At 61.1% G+C, this 15,306-nt stretch overlaps 1 protein-coding gene across 6 annotated transcripts; it reads left to right on the top strand.

Annotated features, from left to right (window-relative positions):
• Positions 1-1,131: 1,131 nt before the first annotated feature.
• CDK11B (cyclin dependent kinase 11B) lies at positions 1,132-15,257 on the top strand. Of its 6 annotated transcripts, XM_084873191.1 has the most exons (21): positions 1,132-1,257; positions 1,600-1,723; positions 1,801-1,839; positions 2,435-2,550; positions 3,283-3,410; positions 4,918-5,056; positions 5,579-5,755; positions 8,099-8,235; positions 8,592-8,714; positions 8,808-8,906; positions 8,976-9,137; positions 10,257-10,322; positions 10,948-11,123; positions 11,755-11,845; positions 12,442-12,563; positions 12,930-13,157; positions 13,725-13,832; positions 13,910-14,026; positions 14,355-14,503; positions 14,581-14,770; positions 14,966-15,257. In XM_084873191.1, exons 2-21 carry the CDS (start codon positions 1,613-1,615, stop codon positions 15,056-15,058), a joined length of 2,571 nt encoding a protein of 856 aa, XP_084729317.1. In that variant the 5' UTR covers positions 1,132-1,257; positions 1,600-1,612; the 3' UTR covers positions 15,059-15,257. The 6 variants fall into 6 exon arrangements, with proteins under 6 accessions (XP_084729317.1, XP_084729320.1, XP_084729318.1 ...); XM_084873194.1 differs by lacking the exon at positions 5,579-5,755; XM_084873192.1 differs by lacking the exon at positions 1,801-1,839.
• The last annotated feature ends 49 nt before the right edge of the window (positions 15,258-15,306 follow it).

Below are 15,306 nucleotides of genomic sequence, written 5' to 3' on the forward strand. Positions count from 1 at the left end.
AAATAGCTGCCAGGTACAGAAGCTAAACATTTCCTTCTGAGAGAGAAAATAACCCCAATTCGGGACTTGCAAAGCCCCCGCAGGCGACTCGAAGCAGCGGTGGGGCTTGGGGCCATGGCCTGGGCACAGCACTCTGCTGGCTTTGCTTTCTTTTTTTTAAAATTGTTGAGTGTTCTAGATGTCCCCCATTTCCTGCCCCCCCCCCAAAAGTATTTTTTTATTTTCAGAGGGGAAGGGAGGAGAGAGAAAAACATCCATGATAAGCTGCCTCCTGCACGCCCCCTGATGAGGAACGGAACCGTGACCTCCTTCTTAGCTTGATGTTCAGCCACTGAGCTACACAGGCCGTCCTGCCCCCTTTGTATATAGGTGAACTAGAGGCCTGGTGCATGAATTCGTGCACGGGTGAGGACCCTTGGCCTGGTCAGCAATTGGCTCCCATAGGGCCGGTCTTACCCACTCCCTATTGGGGCTGATAAGTGCTGGCTAATGGAGGGGGAGGGACCACAAGAGGTTGGCCAGCCATGGGAAGTTGGCTGTGGGAGCATACTGACCACCAGGGGGCACTCCTGCATTGAGCACCTCCCTGGTGGTCAGTGTGCATCAGCGGCTGGTCTTCATGGTCTCTTAGGCTTTTATACACACACACAAACACACACACACACACACACACATATTTCCTAGAGGAAGGGAGGAGAGAGAGAAACATTAATGATGGGCTTCCTCCCGCACACCCCACACTGGAGATTGAGCCAGCAACTCCATATGTGCCCTTCACCGAAATTGAACCTGGGACTCTGATCCATAGGCCGATGCTCTACCCACGGAGTCAAACCGACCAGGGCTGTCCGCGCCCCCCCAACCCCCCGCCGTCCTTTTTTAAAATGCTTTTTGAAGAGAGGGAGAGAGGGAAACACTGCACCTGCCCCGAATCCAACCCGTGACCACCCTCCCACCAACCCCCGCCTGCAGAGCTCTTCCCTCCAACCACTGACCGCCCAGCGGGGGCCCGGTCCACGCCCAGCCCAGCCGCGGGCAGGGCAAGAGCCCGCCAGGGGGCGCCACTCCGCCGCCCGTGTCATCATCCCGCGCCGACGCCGGAAGTGACGCACAAGAGCCCTCTTTCCGGCCGGAACCGGCTGTTCTGTTTTTCCCCCGACGTCATCACCCCGCGCCGACGCCGGAAGTAGCGACGCTCGGGGCGCGCGCCGGGCGCAGTTTCTCAGGCTCCGGACCGGCAGCGGCGGCGGCGCAGGGGTGAGTAGCGGCCGCTGCCGAGCTCTCGAGCCGGGCGGGCGACGTCCCCGCTCACTCGGCCCGCCCGCGTGGCCTCGCGATCGCGGCAGCGAGGGCATCACGCTCCCGGGTCCGACCCCGCGGACCCTCCCCGGGCAGCGCGGGGGTCCGCGGAGCCGCAGGCCGCCGTCCGGGGGCGGGAGCCGCGCTCGCCCAGGGCCCGTCCTGCACCGGGAGGCCCGCGGGCCGCTCCGCCGGACCCGGACCCGCACCCGGACCCGGGAGCCGGGTTGGCGGGAAGGCGCCGCCGGCGGGCGTTCCGCGGGCCCCGCGCCGGGCCTGACGGCTCCCCTCCGCCGGCAGTGGCTTCACTCCAATGGGTGATGAAAAGGACTCTTGGAAAGTGAAGACCTTAGATGAGATTCTCCAGGAGAAGAAGCGACGGAAGGAGCAGGAGGAGAAGGCAGAGATCAAGCGCTTAAAAAACGTAAGCCATGTTTTTTAAGTCCGGGGTTTCCTCCGAGGAGGTTTAATGCCTGTGCCCTCGTTTCTCCACTAGAACAGCGCTCCCGCGGTGACGCTTTGTCCTTCCAAATGTCGCAGGTGAGCCGCCTCTCCCTGGAATTAACAAGCTCAGACCCGCTGCGTGGAGGGCAGAGCGTAACCCGCTAGGCTGTGTGTGGAGGGGCCACGCGCAGGAGAGTCCCCCCGAGATCGCCCGCGCGATGGGACTGGCTTTTCTCCCCCTTAATCCGCACCGCTGACCCCTCCCCGGGCAGCAGGGCGGGTTGCCTGGCCCTCACTCCCCGTGCTTGGCGGCTTCCCGGGTTTGCACAGTAACATCCTCAAACCCCGGGGTGCGGAGGGGCATCGGGCTCTGCGCGGACCCAGTGCTTCCTGCGCCCTGCGGCCCGATGGGCCCTGAGCAGCCGGGTCCCTGACACAGAGGCGATGCCCCGTCTCATGCGCCCGTTTTAAACGCTCCCCGCGGGCTCTGGGCTACAGAGAGTCGTGGTTTTCATGTCTTGGGGCTTGAGCGGGAGTCTCTGTGTTTTGAGTATAAAACCTGAGTGGTACTTGTAAGTGAAGTTCAGGTCCGAGTGTGTTGTGGGAGGTGGGCTGGGGCTGGCGGCAGGCGGACTGTCACGCACCGGCCGCCCTTGCCTGTGAGGGACACGGCGCTCTCCTCGCTCCGCAGTCTGATGACCGGGACTCCAAGCGGGATTCCCTTGAGGAGGGGGAGCTGAGGGACCACCGCATGGAGATCACCATCAGGAACTCGCCCTACCGGAGGGAGGACTCCATGGAGGACAGGTGAGCTCAGGCGCGGTGCACAGCCGCCCGCTGGGCTGGGGCCTTCTCAGGGACCTGAGTTCGCCGTGGAAACGGGCTCTAGGTGGTGTCCGCTGCCGCACCCCTTTCCTGCGGGAGGCTGGGTGCTTCTCTGCGTTCACACCGGCAGGCGCTGCCTGAGGCGTGCAGGGCAGGAGCAGCGGCGGGTGGGGAGAACGTCCCCGGCGTGTTCTCCCGCTGCTGCTCCCGCTCCTGGGCCACTCCTCGCCGGGTCCTTCTCTGATCCCTCTGGTGATTGGAGGCAACACGCCAGGAAAGAAGGTAGAAAGGCAAAGGCTGTGACTTCTCCCCAGACTGTGGTCATTAGGTGGTTGAAGATACTGTTCCATGACTTTTGGTTTGATTAAAACTGGGGTCTTTTTAAAAAGCAGCTTTGTTGGGGTATAAATGACAAAATGAACTGCACATATTTAAAACACGCAATGTGGCAGTTTTACTCGCGTGGAGTCTGCTTCCACAGTCAGAGAAGGAACTTGTCCATCACCCGCCAGCGTTTCCTCAGGCTTTTGTCCTGTGCCACAGGGAGTTCTCACTTCTCGGAGGAGTCCGTTCAGTTGAAGTCTTGACATAAGAGTCTTCGTTAACGTAATCTTTAAATGACGGTTCCTATTCCACTTTATCGACCGTCTGGTCTCTGCCTTCTGTGGGAGGCTCTGCGAGGCCCGCGTGACGCGCTGTGTCCGCTCGTTGCAGAGGCGAGGAGGATGACTCCTTGGCCATCAAGCCGCCGCAGCAGATGTCCCGGAAGGAGAAGGCCCACCACAGGAAGGACGAGAAGAGGAAAGAGAAGCGCAGGCATCGCAGTCACTCGGCAGAAGGCGGTAAGAGCACTCGTTTTCTCTGGTGTCTGTTCGCGGGAGTCTGCCTCCTGCTCAGGACAGTGGGAAGAGAAGAAGAGAAAGTGAAATTCTGGCTAAATCACAAGTTTGCTGTGAATCGTTCTGAGTGGCTATTTCTCTTCCCCGTGGCCGTTCTTTTTCCTGGCAGGACATTGCTTCGTGGTAGTCTACATATAAAACCGTCTTAATTTGCAGTGTAGGGGAAACCACGCTGTCCAGTGCTGAATGGCTGAAGCTGAGGCTCCGGGCTTAAAAAGCCCAGACAAGGGCTTTGCTGTCACCAACACCGGGAGCTGCCGAGGGCCGAGGAGGGCGGCCGGGCAGGGCTTGGGGCTCACTCTTCACGTGCAGCTGAGGAGGGTTTTGTAACTCTGTGCTTTGTGAATGGCGACTTCTTAAACTGTGGAAGTAATACAGTCTAATCGTAGTTTATTCAATACAGAAAATGTTAACAATACAGTGGAACCTTGTTTCTCCAATGTCTCTCATCTCAAATTATTCGCTTCTCAACCTGACAGCCCTTTCATGTGAGCCTGTGTGGTCTCCCAGGTGACAGAGGAGAGAGTCTGTGAACATGGGTTAGTTTACCACTGTTATCATCTAGGATATTGTGCTGTGAACATTTGTGTGGCTTTTTGCTTATGCTGCTGCTTATAGTTGTTAATTTTTTTTTCAAATATATATTTTATTGATTTTTTTACAGAGAGGAAGGGAGAGAGATAGTTAGAAACATCGATGAGAGAGTCATCGATCACTTGCCTCCTGCACACCCCCTACTGGGGATGTGCCTGCAACCAAGGTACAGGCCCTTGACCGGAATCGAACCTGGGACCCTTCAGTCTGCAGGCGGACGCTCTATCCACTGAGCCAAACCGGTTTTGGCAGTTGTTATGCTTTTTTTTTACTGTACATTTTCTTTCCTTTTTGTTAAATTTTTATTTACATTTTACATCCTTGTTTTTAGATTTTTTATAGATAAACAGTACAATAGACATGTATTGCATATAAGAAAGGTTAAAACGGAATCATTTGGGGGCCTGGAACGAATTAATTAAATTTACATGATTTCTAATGGGAAAAAATGATTGGGTTTTCAAGCAGCCTTCCAGAATGAATGATTGAATGAATAAGTTCAAGAAACCAGGTTCCACTGTATTAATTAATCCCAATCATTAGTTATTTTTTCCTTGCTTTATATTTCCACATAAGTATTAGCAAGTTATGTTTCTTCATGTAACCGTTCTTTTTCTCCTCTCTCTGTCTCTCCCCCTCTTTGTCTCTCCCCATCTTCCTTCCTCTTCCCTTTTCCCTCTCTTTCCCCCTCTACTCTCTCCCTCCCTCCCCCCCTTTCTCCCCGTTTCTCCCTCCCTCCTCCCTCTCCTCTGTCTTCCCCTCTCCCTCCTCTCTCTTCCTGCACCCCCCTTTCTCTCTCCCTCCCCCCTTCCTTCCCCCCCCCCCTCTCTCTCTCTCTCTCTCTCTCTCTCGTTAGGCAAGCATGCCAGAGTGAAGGAGAAGGAGAGAGAGCATGAGCGCCGGAAGCGGCACCGAGAAGAGCAGGACAAAGCTCGCCGGGAGTGGGAGAGGCAGAAGCGGCGGGAGATGGCACGAGAGCATTCCCGGAGAGAGAGGTAATGAATGGGCTGTGAGGGCTGTCAGCGTGCCATCCAAGCAGGGAAGCAGCACCTAGAACAGGCTTGTGCCACATGGGGCGTGACAGGCCAGGGCCCAGGAGATGGGGGTGTGGACTGGCCCCTGCATGGAGGTCCTTTCCAGAGCGCTGGGAGGCGCCTGCGTGAGGAAGGAAGTGGGGGTGGGCTCGCAGCCCGGCTGAGGTGTGTGCGAAGAGCTTGGCTGAGGGGAAGCTGAGGCCGGAGGTGAAGGTCTGGGGGAGGCCACTGCGAGGCGGCGCGGCCCTCAGGGTCGGTGCGCGGGCAGCATGTGAAGCATCGTGTTGGCTGCGCCGTGCTGGTTGTCCAGTGTGTGCAGACCCCGGGCGCCAGGCTTAAAAATAGAAGGAACATGGACAACAGCAGCGGCGGCTACATTGCAAGGGAGACCGAGGCCACAGGTTTAAACGAAAGCGACAACTGAGAGGACAAGTTAGGGGCCAGAGTTGCTACAACATCATCTGAAATGTCTACTCTCAACAGAATGTTTGAGATGACACGGAGGTCAGAAAGCACGACTCCTGTTAAGGAAGAACGCGCCAGTAGAAACTGTCCAGATGTAGCCAGGTTGGCTTCAGAGAGAGGAAGCAGGAGGGGACGGCGGAATGGCGAGCAGCGAGCTCCGAGGGGCGGAGCCTCGGGAGCCGCAGAACGGTCCAGGTGACGCCGCGGGGAGTGGAGGGCGAGATGGTTTGCACACAACCCTGAACACTTCCAGATTTGGTGAGAATCATCTAGATTTCCAAAAAGACAGCGAACCCCCAAGCACAGAAAGACGAGTCCATCTGGCGAGAGCCGGTGGGAGGTCTTGAGGCAGCAGGAGAGACGCGGTCTCCACAGCAGAGCTGCGGTCCCGGGTGGCTGGAGGCCAGAGGCGCGGCCTGCGTGCTCTCACAGAACTCAGCAGGGACTGTGTCCCACAGAACGCTGTCCTACAGGTGCCCGTAGACGTGGACCCCACTTCAGCAGGACCTGCCGTACAAGAGAGACTCGGAGACCTTCGGCCGAATGGAAGTGACCCTGTTCGGCATCGAGTCCACGGGAGAAAAGACAAGCTCTGGGGGCGGTGAGAGTGGGTTAACGGAAAGGAACCGGTGAGCCGTTAATTCTCGCCTGCTCTCCTGCAGAAGATGCAATTGTAGAACAAGTGAACCCAGACGCTTGTCAGTGCAGCATGTGACAGCACAGGCTGCCCGAGGAGCAGAGGAGGGGCCTGTTTCCCGGGAATGGACTTAGCGATGACCTCAGAGCTGCACTGAGAGCCCTCACAGGCGCGAGGAGGAAGAGCAGAATCACAGTGGGGCTGGAGGCCCTTAAGTGCAAGGCAGGGGAGCAGAGGAACCAAAAGAAGACGTAGAGGAAATGAGGAGTGGAAAACCAGTCTAGCCAGGTCCGTGATTCTGTTCACGGGGAGAAGGTCTCTTTCCCTGGACAACGGAGAGATTGTCAGAAAAGTGAGGCCCAACTACATGCTGTCTGTGAGAAACGCCTTAGGGTCAGAGGCAAACACTGGTTGAAGGTAAAGGCTGGCGAAAGGCAGACAGCACCTCGGAGAGCTGGAGTGGCTTTCTGATGACGGGACAGAGGCCAAGAACAGGGCTGCGCAGAGGGCTTCAGACAGCACGCTGCCCACGTCCATCAGGGCAGAGGTGGGACCGGTGAATCTCACGCACCTGTGAGCCCAGAGGCATAAAGCCGACAGCAGCTGGGCACCATTGGAAATGTCTGCTCATCATAGGACAAGGAGAGAAAATCGAGGTCATGGAGTTTTGGAAAATACTGCCAACCAGCCCAATCTAACGTGCTCAGCATCCCACCCACAGCTGCTGAAGACATCACTCCCAGAGCTCACGGGACGTTTTCTGGCAGGTTGTCTGCGAGGCTGCACAACAGACTGGGGACTTGGGAGAAGTGAAATCATACAGAGTGCCCTCGCACCACGCAGAAATTAAGGTGGAAGTCAGCAATGAAGGGAAGTCCCCAAATGTTTGGAAATCCAACAGCCATTTCTGAATAACCTGTGGCCCAAAGAAATTATTGAAAAATAGAACCTGTTCTCAGCGGAAACAAAGCCGTGTCAGAACCACGGGCGAGGCTGGAGCTGCCGCGGGGGCAGCTCTAGCTTTAGGCTCTGATGTCGGGACAGGACGGTGTCCACTCAGTCCCAGAGCGTCCGCCTCGGAAACGAGGGCAGAGCAGCAGCAGGGAGAGGCCCGGGGGAGCCGAGCAGACGGTGTGGGGGGCCTGGGGTGGTGGTGACGTGATGGCTGCACAATTTCATAAATTTGTGAAAGTGTGGGTTCAGTGGTTGAGTTACATGTAAATCCTACCTCAGCTTTACCTCGAACTGGGCGGGGCCCAGACACCAGGAGCCCGGTCCCTGGTCCAGCGCGGGGGCCGGGGCAGCGTGGTCCAGGGCTGGCGGCCACGGGCCTCAGCTGTCCTCGCCGTGTTTTGCTTTGGGCTCGTATTTGTGGGTGTCGGATGGTTCGTGTTTATAAAGATGAGTCGGCGTTCCGTGTGTTGGGATTTCCTAGAGCTGTAGGAATCCATGTGATGAGGGCGCACTGTTTGGCCCTCACGGCTCAGCCCCACACGGTTTTGGTCACTGTGTTTCCGTACTCCAGTGGCCCCTCGCCTGGAAGCAGCTTCCCTGCTCCCCCCGTCACCCTGTCACCTCGGGGACACACCTCGTGTGCGGGGGGATGTAGCCAGGGCTGTGGTACATGCTTGGCAGAGTCTTGGGGCGTCTTAGACCGGGTGACGGGGAACGTGGAACCTTCCAGAACCCAGAGGGTTTGTTCCTAGTGGGCCCGCCTCCTTGTCCCAGCTCTTCGCTGGGCTGTGCTTCGGGAGCCTCTTCAGGATGTGCTTGCTCAGGCTCTGCTTTTCAGACGCTCTCCACGGATTGAACAGCTTCAAAGGCAGCTTACACATCGGGCAGACGCGGGGTGCGGGTGAAGCACCACCTTTCGGGGAAGAACCGGCCTGTGCCTGTTGCAGGGACCGCCTGGAGCAGCTGGAGAGGAAGCGGGAGCGCGAGCGCAAGCTGCGGGAGCAGCAGAAGGAGCAGCGGGAGCAGAAGGAGCGGGAGCGGCGGGCGGAGGAGCGGCGCAAGGAGCGGGAGGCCCGGCGGGAAGGTGTGCCCGCGGGGGGCAGAGGCCGTGTCCCACGTGCGGGGAGCTGACCCCAGGGCCCCACACGCCTGGCGCGTGACAGTGTGTCCGTGTCCTGGGCCCCTGCTGCCCACAGGCGGCCGAGCACAGGCCTGAGCCCTTTCTGATGGGGGGGGACCTGGATCTCGGGGGCGGCTCCTGGCCTCCAGGTCAGACCTTTCTTTCCTTGGCTTCCTGGCCTCTGCCCTGGGTGTGTGCTGTGGTGGTGTCTGCCCTGGGCACTCGTGGGCCGTCCCCTCGGCAGGGGAGCGGGATGAAGCGGGCAGGGAGGGCCTGGTGGGGAGGAGCTGCCCACGCGGTCCCTGTCCGTGCTGGTGCAGTGTCTGCACATCACCGGGCGATGCGAGAGGACTACGGCGACAAGGGGAAGGCCAGCCACTGGAGCCGCAGCCCGCCGCGGCCGCCGCGGGAGCGGTTCGAGCTGGGAGACGGCCGGAAGCCAGGTGAGGCGGCGGTGCCTGCTGTGCCTCTGGAGGAGGGCTTTGCTGGGAATTTAAAACATTTCCTGAACTCACCTTGGTGGTTTGCTTCGAAAGTGAAAGAAGAGAAGATGGAAGAGCGAGGAGACCTGCTGCTGGACCTACAAGACATCAGCGACAACGAGCGGAAGACCAGCTCCGCCGAGTCCTCCTCAGGTAGCCGCGCTCCTGCCGAGCCGGGGCCGCTGCCCAGGAGGCCCCGCTCACGCTGCCGTCTGCCCACAGCGGAGTCAGGCTCGGGTTCCGAGGAGGAGGAAGAGGAGGAGGAGGAGGAGGAGGAGGAAGGGAGCAGCAGTGAAGAATCGGAGGAGGAGGAGGAGGAAGAGGAGGAGGAAGAGGAAGAGGAGACTGGGAGCAACTCTGAGGACGTGTCTGGACAGTCAGCAGGTGAGCGCAGGGCACGGAGGTGTGGCTTTGTAACCCATTGCCAGAGGCCCGGTCCACGAAATTCATGCACAGGCAGGGTCCCTAGGCCAGCCAGCGATCAGGGCTGATCTGTGGGGCAAGGGAGGGGGGGCCTCTGGCACCTGCTTTGGCTGGCCTGGGCCTGCGGGCTAGCCACAGCTCCTGTGTTGAGCGTTTGCCCCCTGGTGGTTAGGGTGGGTCATAGCTACCAGTTGTTCTACCAGTTGTTCTGCTATTCAGTCAATTTACATATTGGGCTTTTATTATATAGAACTTACTTATTATTCATTTGAGAGAAGAACTTCAAGTTGATGTTCCTCTTATTTATGCTTATTCTTTCATGTGTCATGACGGGTTCGAGCCTGTAACCTTGGTGTATGGGGACAGTGCTCTAACCACTGACCACTCGGCCAGGGCACACAATCGTGTATTTGGATAGAGTTCTGGGAATGAAGAAAAATAATTAGAAGTCTAATTAGTTTTTTGTTTTGTTTTTTTAATATATTTTATTGATTTTTTTTACAGAGAGGAAGAGAGAGGGATAGAGAGTTAGAAACATCGATGAGAGAGAAACATCGATCAGCTGTCTCTTGCACACCCCCCACTGGGGATGTGCCCACAACCAAGGTACATGTCCCTGACCGGAATTGAACCTGCAACCTTTTAGTCCGCAGGCCGATGCTCTGTCCACCGAGTCAAACCGCTCTATCCACCAAGCCAAACCGGCCTTGGCTAATTAGTTTTTTAAACTCCCATTTTTTTGTTAATCCTCCCCCAAGGATATTTTTCCATTGATTTCTAGGGAGAGCAGAAGAGAGAAACATTGATGTGAGAGAAACACATTAGTTGGTTGCCTCCTGCATGCCGCCCTGGGCCAGGGAGCAGCCTGAAACCAACTTATGTGCCCTTGACCAGAATCGAACCCAGGACTCTTCAGTCCGCGGCTGATGCTCCATCCACCGGCCAGGGCGAAGTCTGATTTTTTCTTAAACTTGCAAATTGAAAACATGTTGTTGTGTGGGACGTACTGAGGCCCCCGGAGGAGCAGCCCGAGCCTGCGGTGGCACTCCCGGGGACACGGTGCACGCTGCTCTCTTGCAGAGGAGGTGAGTGAGGACGAGATGAGCGACGACGAAGAGCGAGAGGCCGAGAACCACATCCTCGTGGGTAAGAGGCCTCCCCGCTGCCGTTCCTCCTCCTCCTCCGTCCCTACTCGCAGGGAAGACGTCTCAAAGCTGTGAGCCTGAGCATGGCGCTCTGTTCAGTAACCCTTCTCCGAGGCAGGCGGGCCCCAGCAGCCACGGGCACTCCTGTCCTGGCCTTGTCCCAGGGCGGGGCTGCCTGCTGAGACCTGGGCCCACACGCAGCCCACACTGCCTGTAGGGACAGTGCTAGCAGAGTGCCGCTGGGCTGGACAGCAGGACGCGGGCACTGCCAGCCCGGCCCGGCCTCAGCGTGGGGGAGCAAGGGGAACAGCTCAGGGCTGACAGCAAGGCCACAGGGGCCAGCTTGGCCTGCAGGCAGCTAAGCTGAGCCCGTGGGCCTGGTAAGTTCCAAGGGTGCCTCCTCAGAGCACAGCATCTAGTCAGTGGCTCACAGTGGCCGTGGCCCAGCTGGCAGGCCCCAAGGCCCAGGTGCCCTCAGTCCAGGGAATCAGCTCTCGTGTGGCAGGCACCCAGGCAGCTGCCATGTGGCTTCTTGGTGTGTGTGTGTGTGTGTGTGTGTGTGTGTCCAGACCAGGAAGGGGCCGTGACGGGCTTATTCCTGGTTCCATGATCGTTATACTTGGCAGTTCCAGAGTCACGATTTGACCGAGATTCTGGGGACAGTGAAGAAGGGGAAGAAGAGGTGGGCGAGGGCACCCCCCACAGCACTGCGCTGACGGAAGGCGAGTTTGTGCCCAACTCCCCAGCCCTGTCGCCCATCGAGCTCAAGCAGGAGCTGCCCAAGTACCTGCCCGCCCTGCAGGTCAGGCGCCCACGCCGGCCCCTTTGCTGGTCATGAGGGCCAGGGGGGCGGGGAGCAGAGCCAGGGCCGGGTGGGGGTGGTCCTGAGTGCCTCCTTTGTGCTCTGGTCGTGGTCTGGCTTGTCCACAGCACCGTTGCCAGGCTCCGCCCAGAGCCAGGGCCGTGTGGAGGCAGGCAGTGGGTGAGGCTGGCTCCACGGTCACCTGCCAGGGCCTTGCCCAGTGTGTGCAGGGATGGTGGGGCCATGGCAGGAGGCAGCGTGCACTTCTGTGGGGAAATACCAGTAATGGGGGCTCCACGGGAGGAGCCGGTCCCCAGGGGGACGAGAGGCAACACCACTGAGGCCTCGCCGCTTGGGGCCTGGGGGTGGCGGGGTTCTCTGGGCCGTCGGCCAGCCCAGCTTCCTTGGCAGCTCTGCTGAGGGGCTTCTGAGCCGTGGCCTGGCCACACGTGACAGGACAGCGCCAGCCTGCACCCAAGGGGGCTTCTCCGACCCAGCGGAGCCCGTGCAGGGGAGATGGGGCTGGTGGGGGCCCGTGCTCCTGTCCCCTTCCCCCAACCCCCGACTCCCTTCCCCCCGTGTCGGGTGTCTGCCCCACGGCTGCCACTCCTCACGCCGGTGCCTCCTGCAGGGCTGTCGCAGTGTGGAGGAGTTCCAGTGCCTGAACAGGATTGAGGAGGGCACCTACGGGGTGGTGTACAGAGCCAAGGACAAGAAGACAGGTGGGGAGGCTCTCGTGGCCCCAAGGGGCAGGGGAGACGGGCAGGGAGGGGGTTGCCCTGCACAGCCCAGGCGGCCTCCATGCTGCTCTGAGGGAGGTGGGGCCACGGGCAGGAGCTGGGAGGTGCGCCTGGGCCCCTGGCCTTCAGCTTCAGGGTCATGGATACACAGTCCCTGCGATCCCGGGAGTGCCCCTTGCCCGGCCTGCACTGGGCATGACTCCCAGGTGACACTCGGAGCAGCTGAACCCTAGGGTGGCCTGGCCGGGAGACTGTCCTGTTTGGTGGTGACAGCAGGTGACGGCTCCACAGGGGAGGGTGCACCAGCCTTGAGTGACGGTGTGGGCGTTGCCGGGCCCAGTATTGGCCGGGTCTCGGAAGGGCAGAGAGTGTCTGAGCCGAGTCTCTGGTGAATGCTTGAGGTGGGGTGTCGGGGTCAGCTCTGTGCCAGGGTCCCGGCAGGTGCCGAGGAGACTGGTCTGGCATGTGCGCGTGTTCCGTGGGCACAGCGGGGCCTTCCTGGCGCCCACACGTGTGAGCTGCTGTTAAAGCACCACCTGAGCCTGGGCAGGCGTCAGCGCCATCTGCGCTGTTTTCAGATGAGATTGTGGCTCTGAAGCGGCTGAAGATGGAGAAGGAGAAGGAGGGCTTCCCCATCACGTCGCTGAGGGAGATCAACACCATCCTCAAGGCGCAGCACCCCAACATCGTCACTGTCCGGGTAGGCGGCCGCCGTGCCTGTGGGCGCTCCCCGCCCGCCCTCCCAGCAGCTCCAGCCCTCACCTAGGGCCAGCCCTGGGGTTCAGCTTTCGGGGCAGCTGGCGGTCAGGTCAGGGGCGCAGGGGCCACCAGCCTGGTCTCGTTTCCTAGGCCGTGGTCAGCAAACTGAGGCTCGAGAGCCACGTGCGGCTCTTTGGCCCTGAGTGTGGCTCTCCCAAAAAGTACCACGTGGGGGCGTGCACGTTCAGTGCGATTGGAGCTCCATGGCCCACACGCAGACGTCGGTTTTCTGCGCACAAGGGATCTCAGCCGTTGTGCTGTGGATGTGGGGCTCCGTGGACTGATGAGTCTGCGACCTCGGCCCTAGGAGATCGTCGTGGGCAGCAACATGGACAAGATCTACATCGTGATGAACTACGTGGAGCACGACCTCAAGAGCCTGATGGAGACCATGAAGCAGCCGTTCCTGCCGGGCGAGGTGAAGACTCTCATGATCCAGCTGTTGTGCGGCGTGAAGCACCTGCACGACAACTGGATCCTGCACCGCGACCTCAAGACCTCCAACCTGCTGCTGAGTCACGCCGGCATCCTCAAGGTGAGCGCCGCTCCCGGCACCCAACCCACAGCGCCCGGCGCCCACAGCCCACAGCCCCCGGCGCCCGCGGCCCCCGGCGAGCTCAGCTCCCTGTGAGCCGCGGCCCCCGGCGCCCAACCCACAGCCCCCGGCACCCAGCCCACAGCGCCCAGCACCCGCAACCCCGGCGCCCGCGGCCCCCGGCACCCAACCCACAGCCCCCGGCGCCCACAGCGCCCGGCACCTGCAACCCTGGCGCCCGCGGCCCCCGGCACCCAACCCACAGCGCCCGGCGCCCGCAAACCCTGGCACCCAACCCACAGCCCCCGGCACCCACAGCCCCTGACGCCCAACCCACAGCCCCCGGCGCCCAACCCACAGCCCCCGGCCCCCAACCCACAGCCCCCGGCGCCCACAGCCCCCAGCACCCACAGCGCCCGGCGCCCGCGGCCCCCGGCACCTAACCCACAGCCCCCGGCGCCCACAGTCCCCAGCGCCCGCGGCCCCCGGCGAGCTCAGCTCCCTGTGAGCCGCAGCTCCTGGCACCCGCAGCCCCCGGCGCCCACGGCCGCCCCGCTGTCCTTGCAGGTGGGGGACTTCGGGCTGGCCCGCGAGTACGGGTCCCCGCTGAAGGCCTACACCCCCGTGGTCGTCACCCTGTGGTACCGCGCCCCGGAGCTGCTGCTGGGGGCCAAGGTACGTGCTGGGCTGGTGCCGTCCCCCCCCCCCCCCGCCCCGGGTCCCGCTGGCCCCTGAGCGTGTCCCGTCCCCAGGAGTACTCCACGGCCGTGGACATGTGGTCCGTGGGCTGCATCTTCGGGGAGCTGCTGACACAGAAGCCCCTGTTCCCCGGGAAGTCCGAGATCGACCAGATCAACAAAGTGTTCAAGGTGGGTCAGGGGGTCAGGGCGCCGGGCGGGGGAGGGGGGGCGGGGTGCTGCCGGCACGGCCGTTCTGAGACGCCCTTTCTCGGACCTGGGGACGCCCAGGGGGTCAGGGCGCTGTGTGTGTGTGGGCAGGGTGTCGGGGCGTGTGCGGGGCGGGGTGGGGTGGGGTGGGTGCTGCCGGCACAGCCGTTCTGAGACGCCCTCTCTAGGACCTGGGGACGCCCAGGGGGTCAGGGCGCTGTGTGTGTGTGTGTGGGTGGGGTGTCAGGGCGCATGCGGGGCGGGGGCGGGGGGTGCTGCCGGCACGGCCGTTCTGAGACGCCCTCTCTAGGACCTGGGGACGCCCAGTGAGAAGATCTGGCCCGGCTACAACGAGCTGCCGGCCGTGAAGAAGATGACCTTCACCGAGTACCCCTACAACAACCTGCGCAAGCGCTTCGGGGCGCTGCTCTCCGACCAGGGCTTTGACCTCATGAACAAGTGAGCCCTGTGGGGCCGGGGGCGGGGGGCGGGGCGCCTTCCCCAGCCCCTCCCGGGCTCACGTGCCTGTTCTCCAGGTTCCTGACCTACTTTCCCGGGCGGAGGGTCAGCGCAGAGGACGGCCTCAAGCACGAGTACTTCCGAGAGACGCCCCTCCCCATCGACCCCTCCATGTTCCCCACGTGGCCCGCCAAGAGCGAGCAGCAGAGGGTGAAGCGTGGCACCAGCCCGAGACCCCCCGAGGGCGGCCTCGGCTACAGCCAGCTGGTGAGGGCCGTGTGGGCGGGGGGCAGGGCGGGGTGTCCCGGGGTTCGCCCACCCAGCAGGGAACGGGGCGGGGGGAGGGGGTCCCGGGGTTCGCCGGCCTGGCCAGCTGGTGAGGGCTGTGTGGCAGGGAACGGGGCGGGGGGAGGGGGTCCCGGGGTTCGCCAGCCCCGCCCCACGGTGCTGCTTGCTCCCCAGGGTGACGACGATCTGAAGGAGACGGGCTTCCATCTCACCACCACCAACCAGGGGGCCTCGGCCGCAGGCCCTGGCTTCAGCCTCAAGTTCTGAGGTTCAGAGTGGACCCCGACCGACAGCGGGACCAGGGGCAGGAGCGGGGCGGCTGTGAGGCAGCCTGTGGGCCAGGCCGGGTCCTGCCCAGAGGACGCAGTGGGGAAGTAGCCTCAAGGCGACTGCTGGCCCCGTTTTCCGCGTTTCGTCTTGGCTTGTAAATTTGTAGAATTAAATCTTATTTCCTTGTGGAAGAAAAGGCTCTTTTTTCAGATTTGTCACCCTTGCCACAGGAGGGGGAGCCAGTG

This window comes from Pipistrellus hanaki, assembly GCF_964339955.1.
Source record: "Pipistrellus hanaki genome assembly, chromosome: 2".
NCBI classification, from domain to species: Eukaryota; Metazoa; Chordata; class Mammalia; order Chiroptera; family Vespertilionidae; genus Pipistrellus; species Pipistrellus hanaki.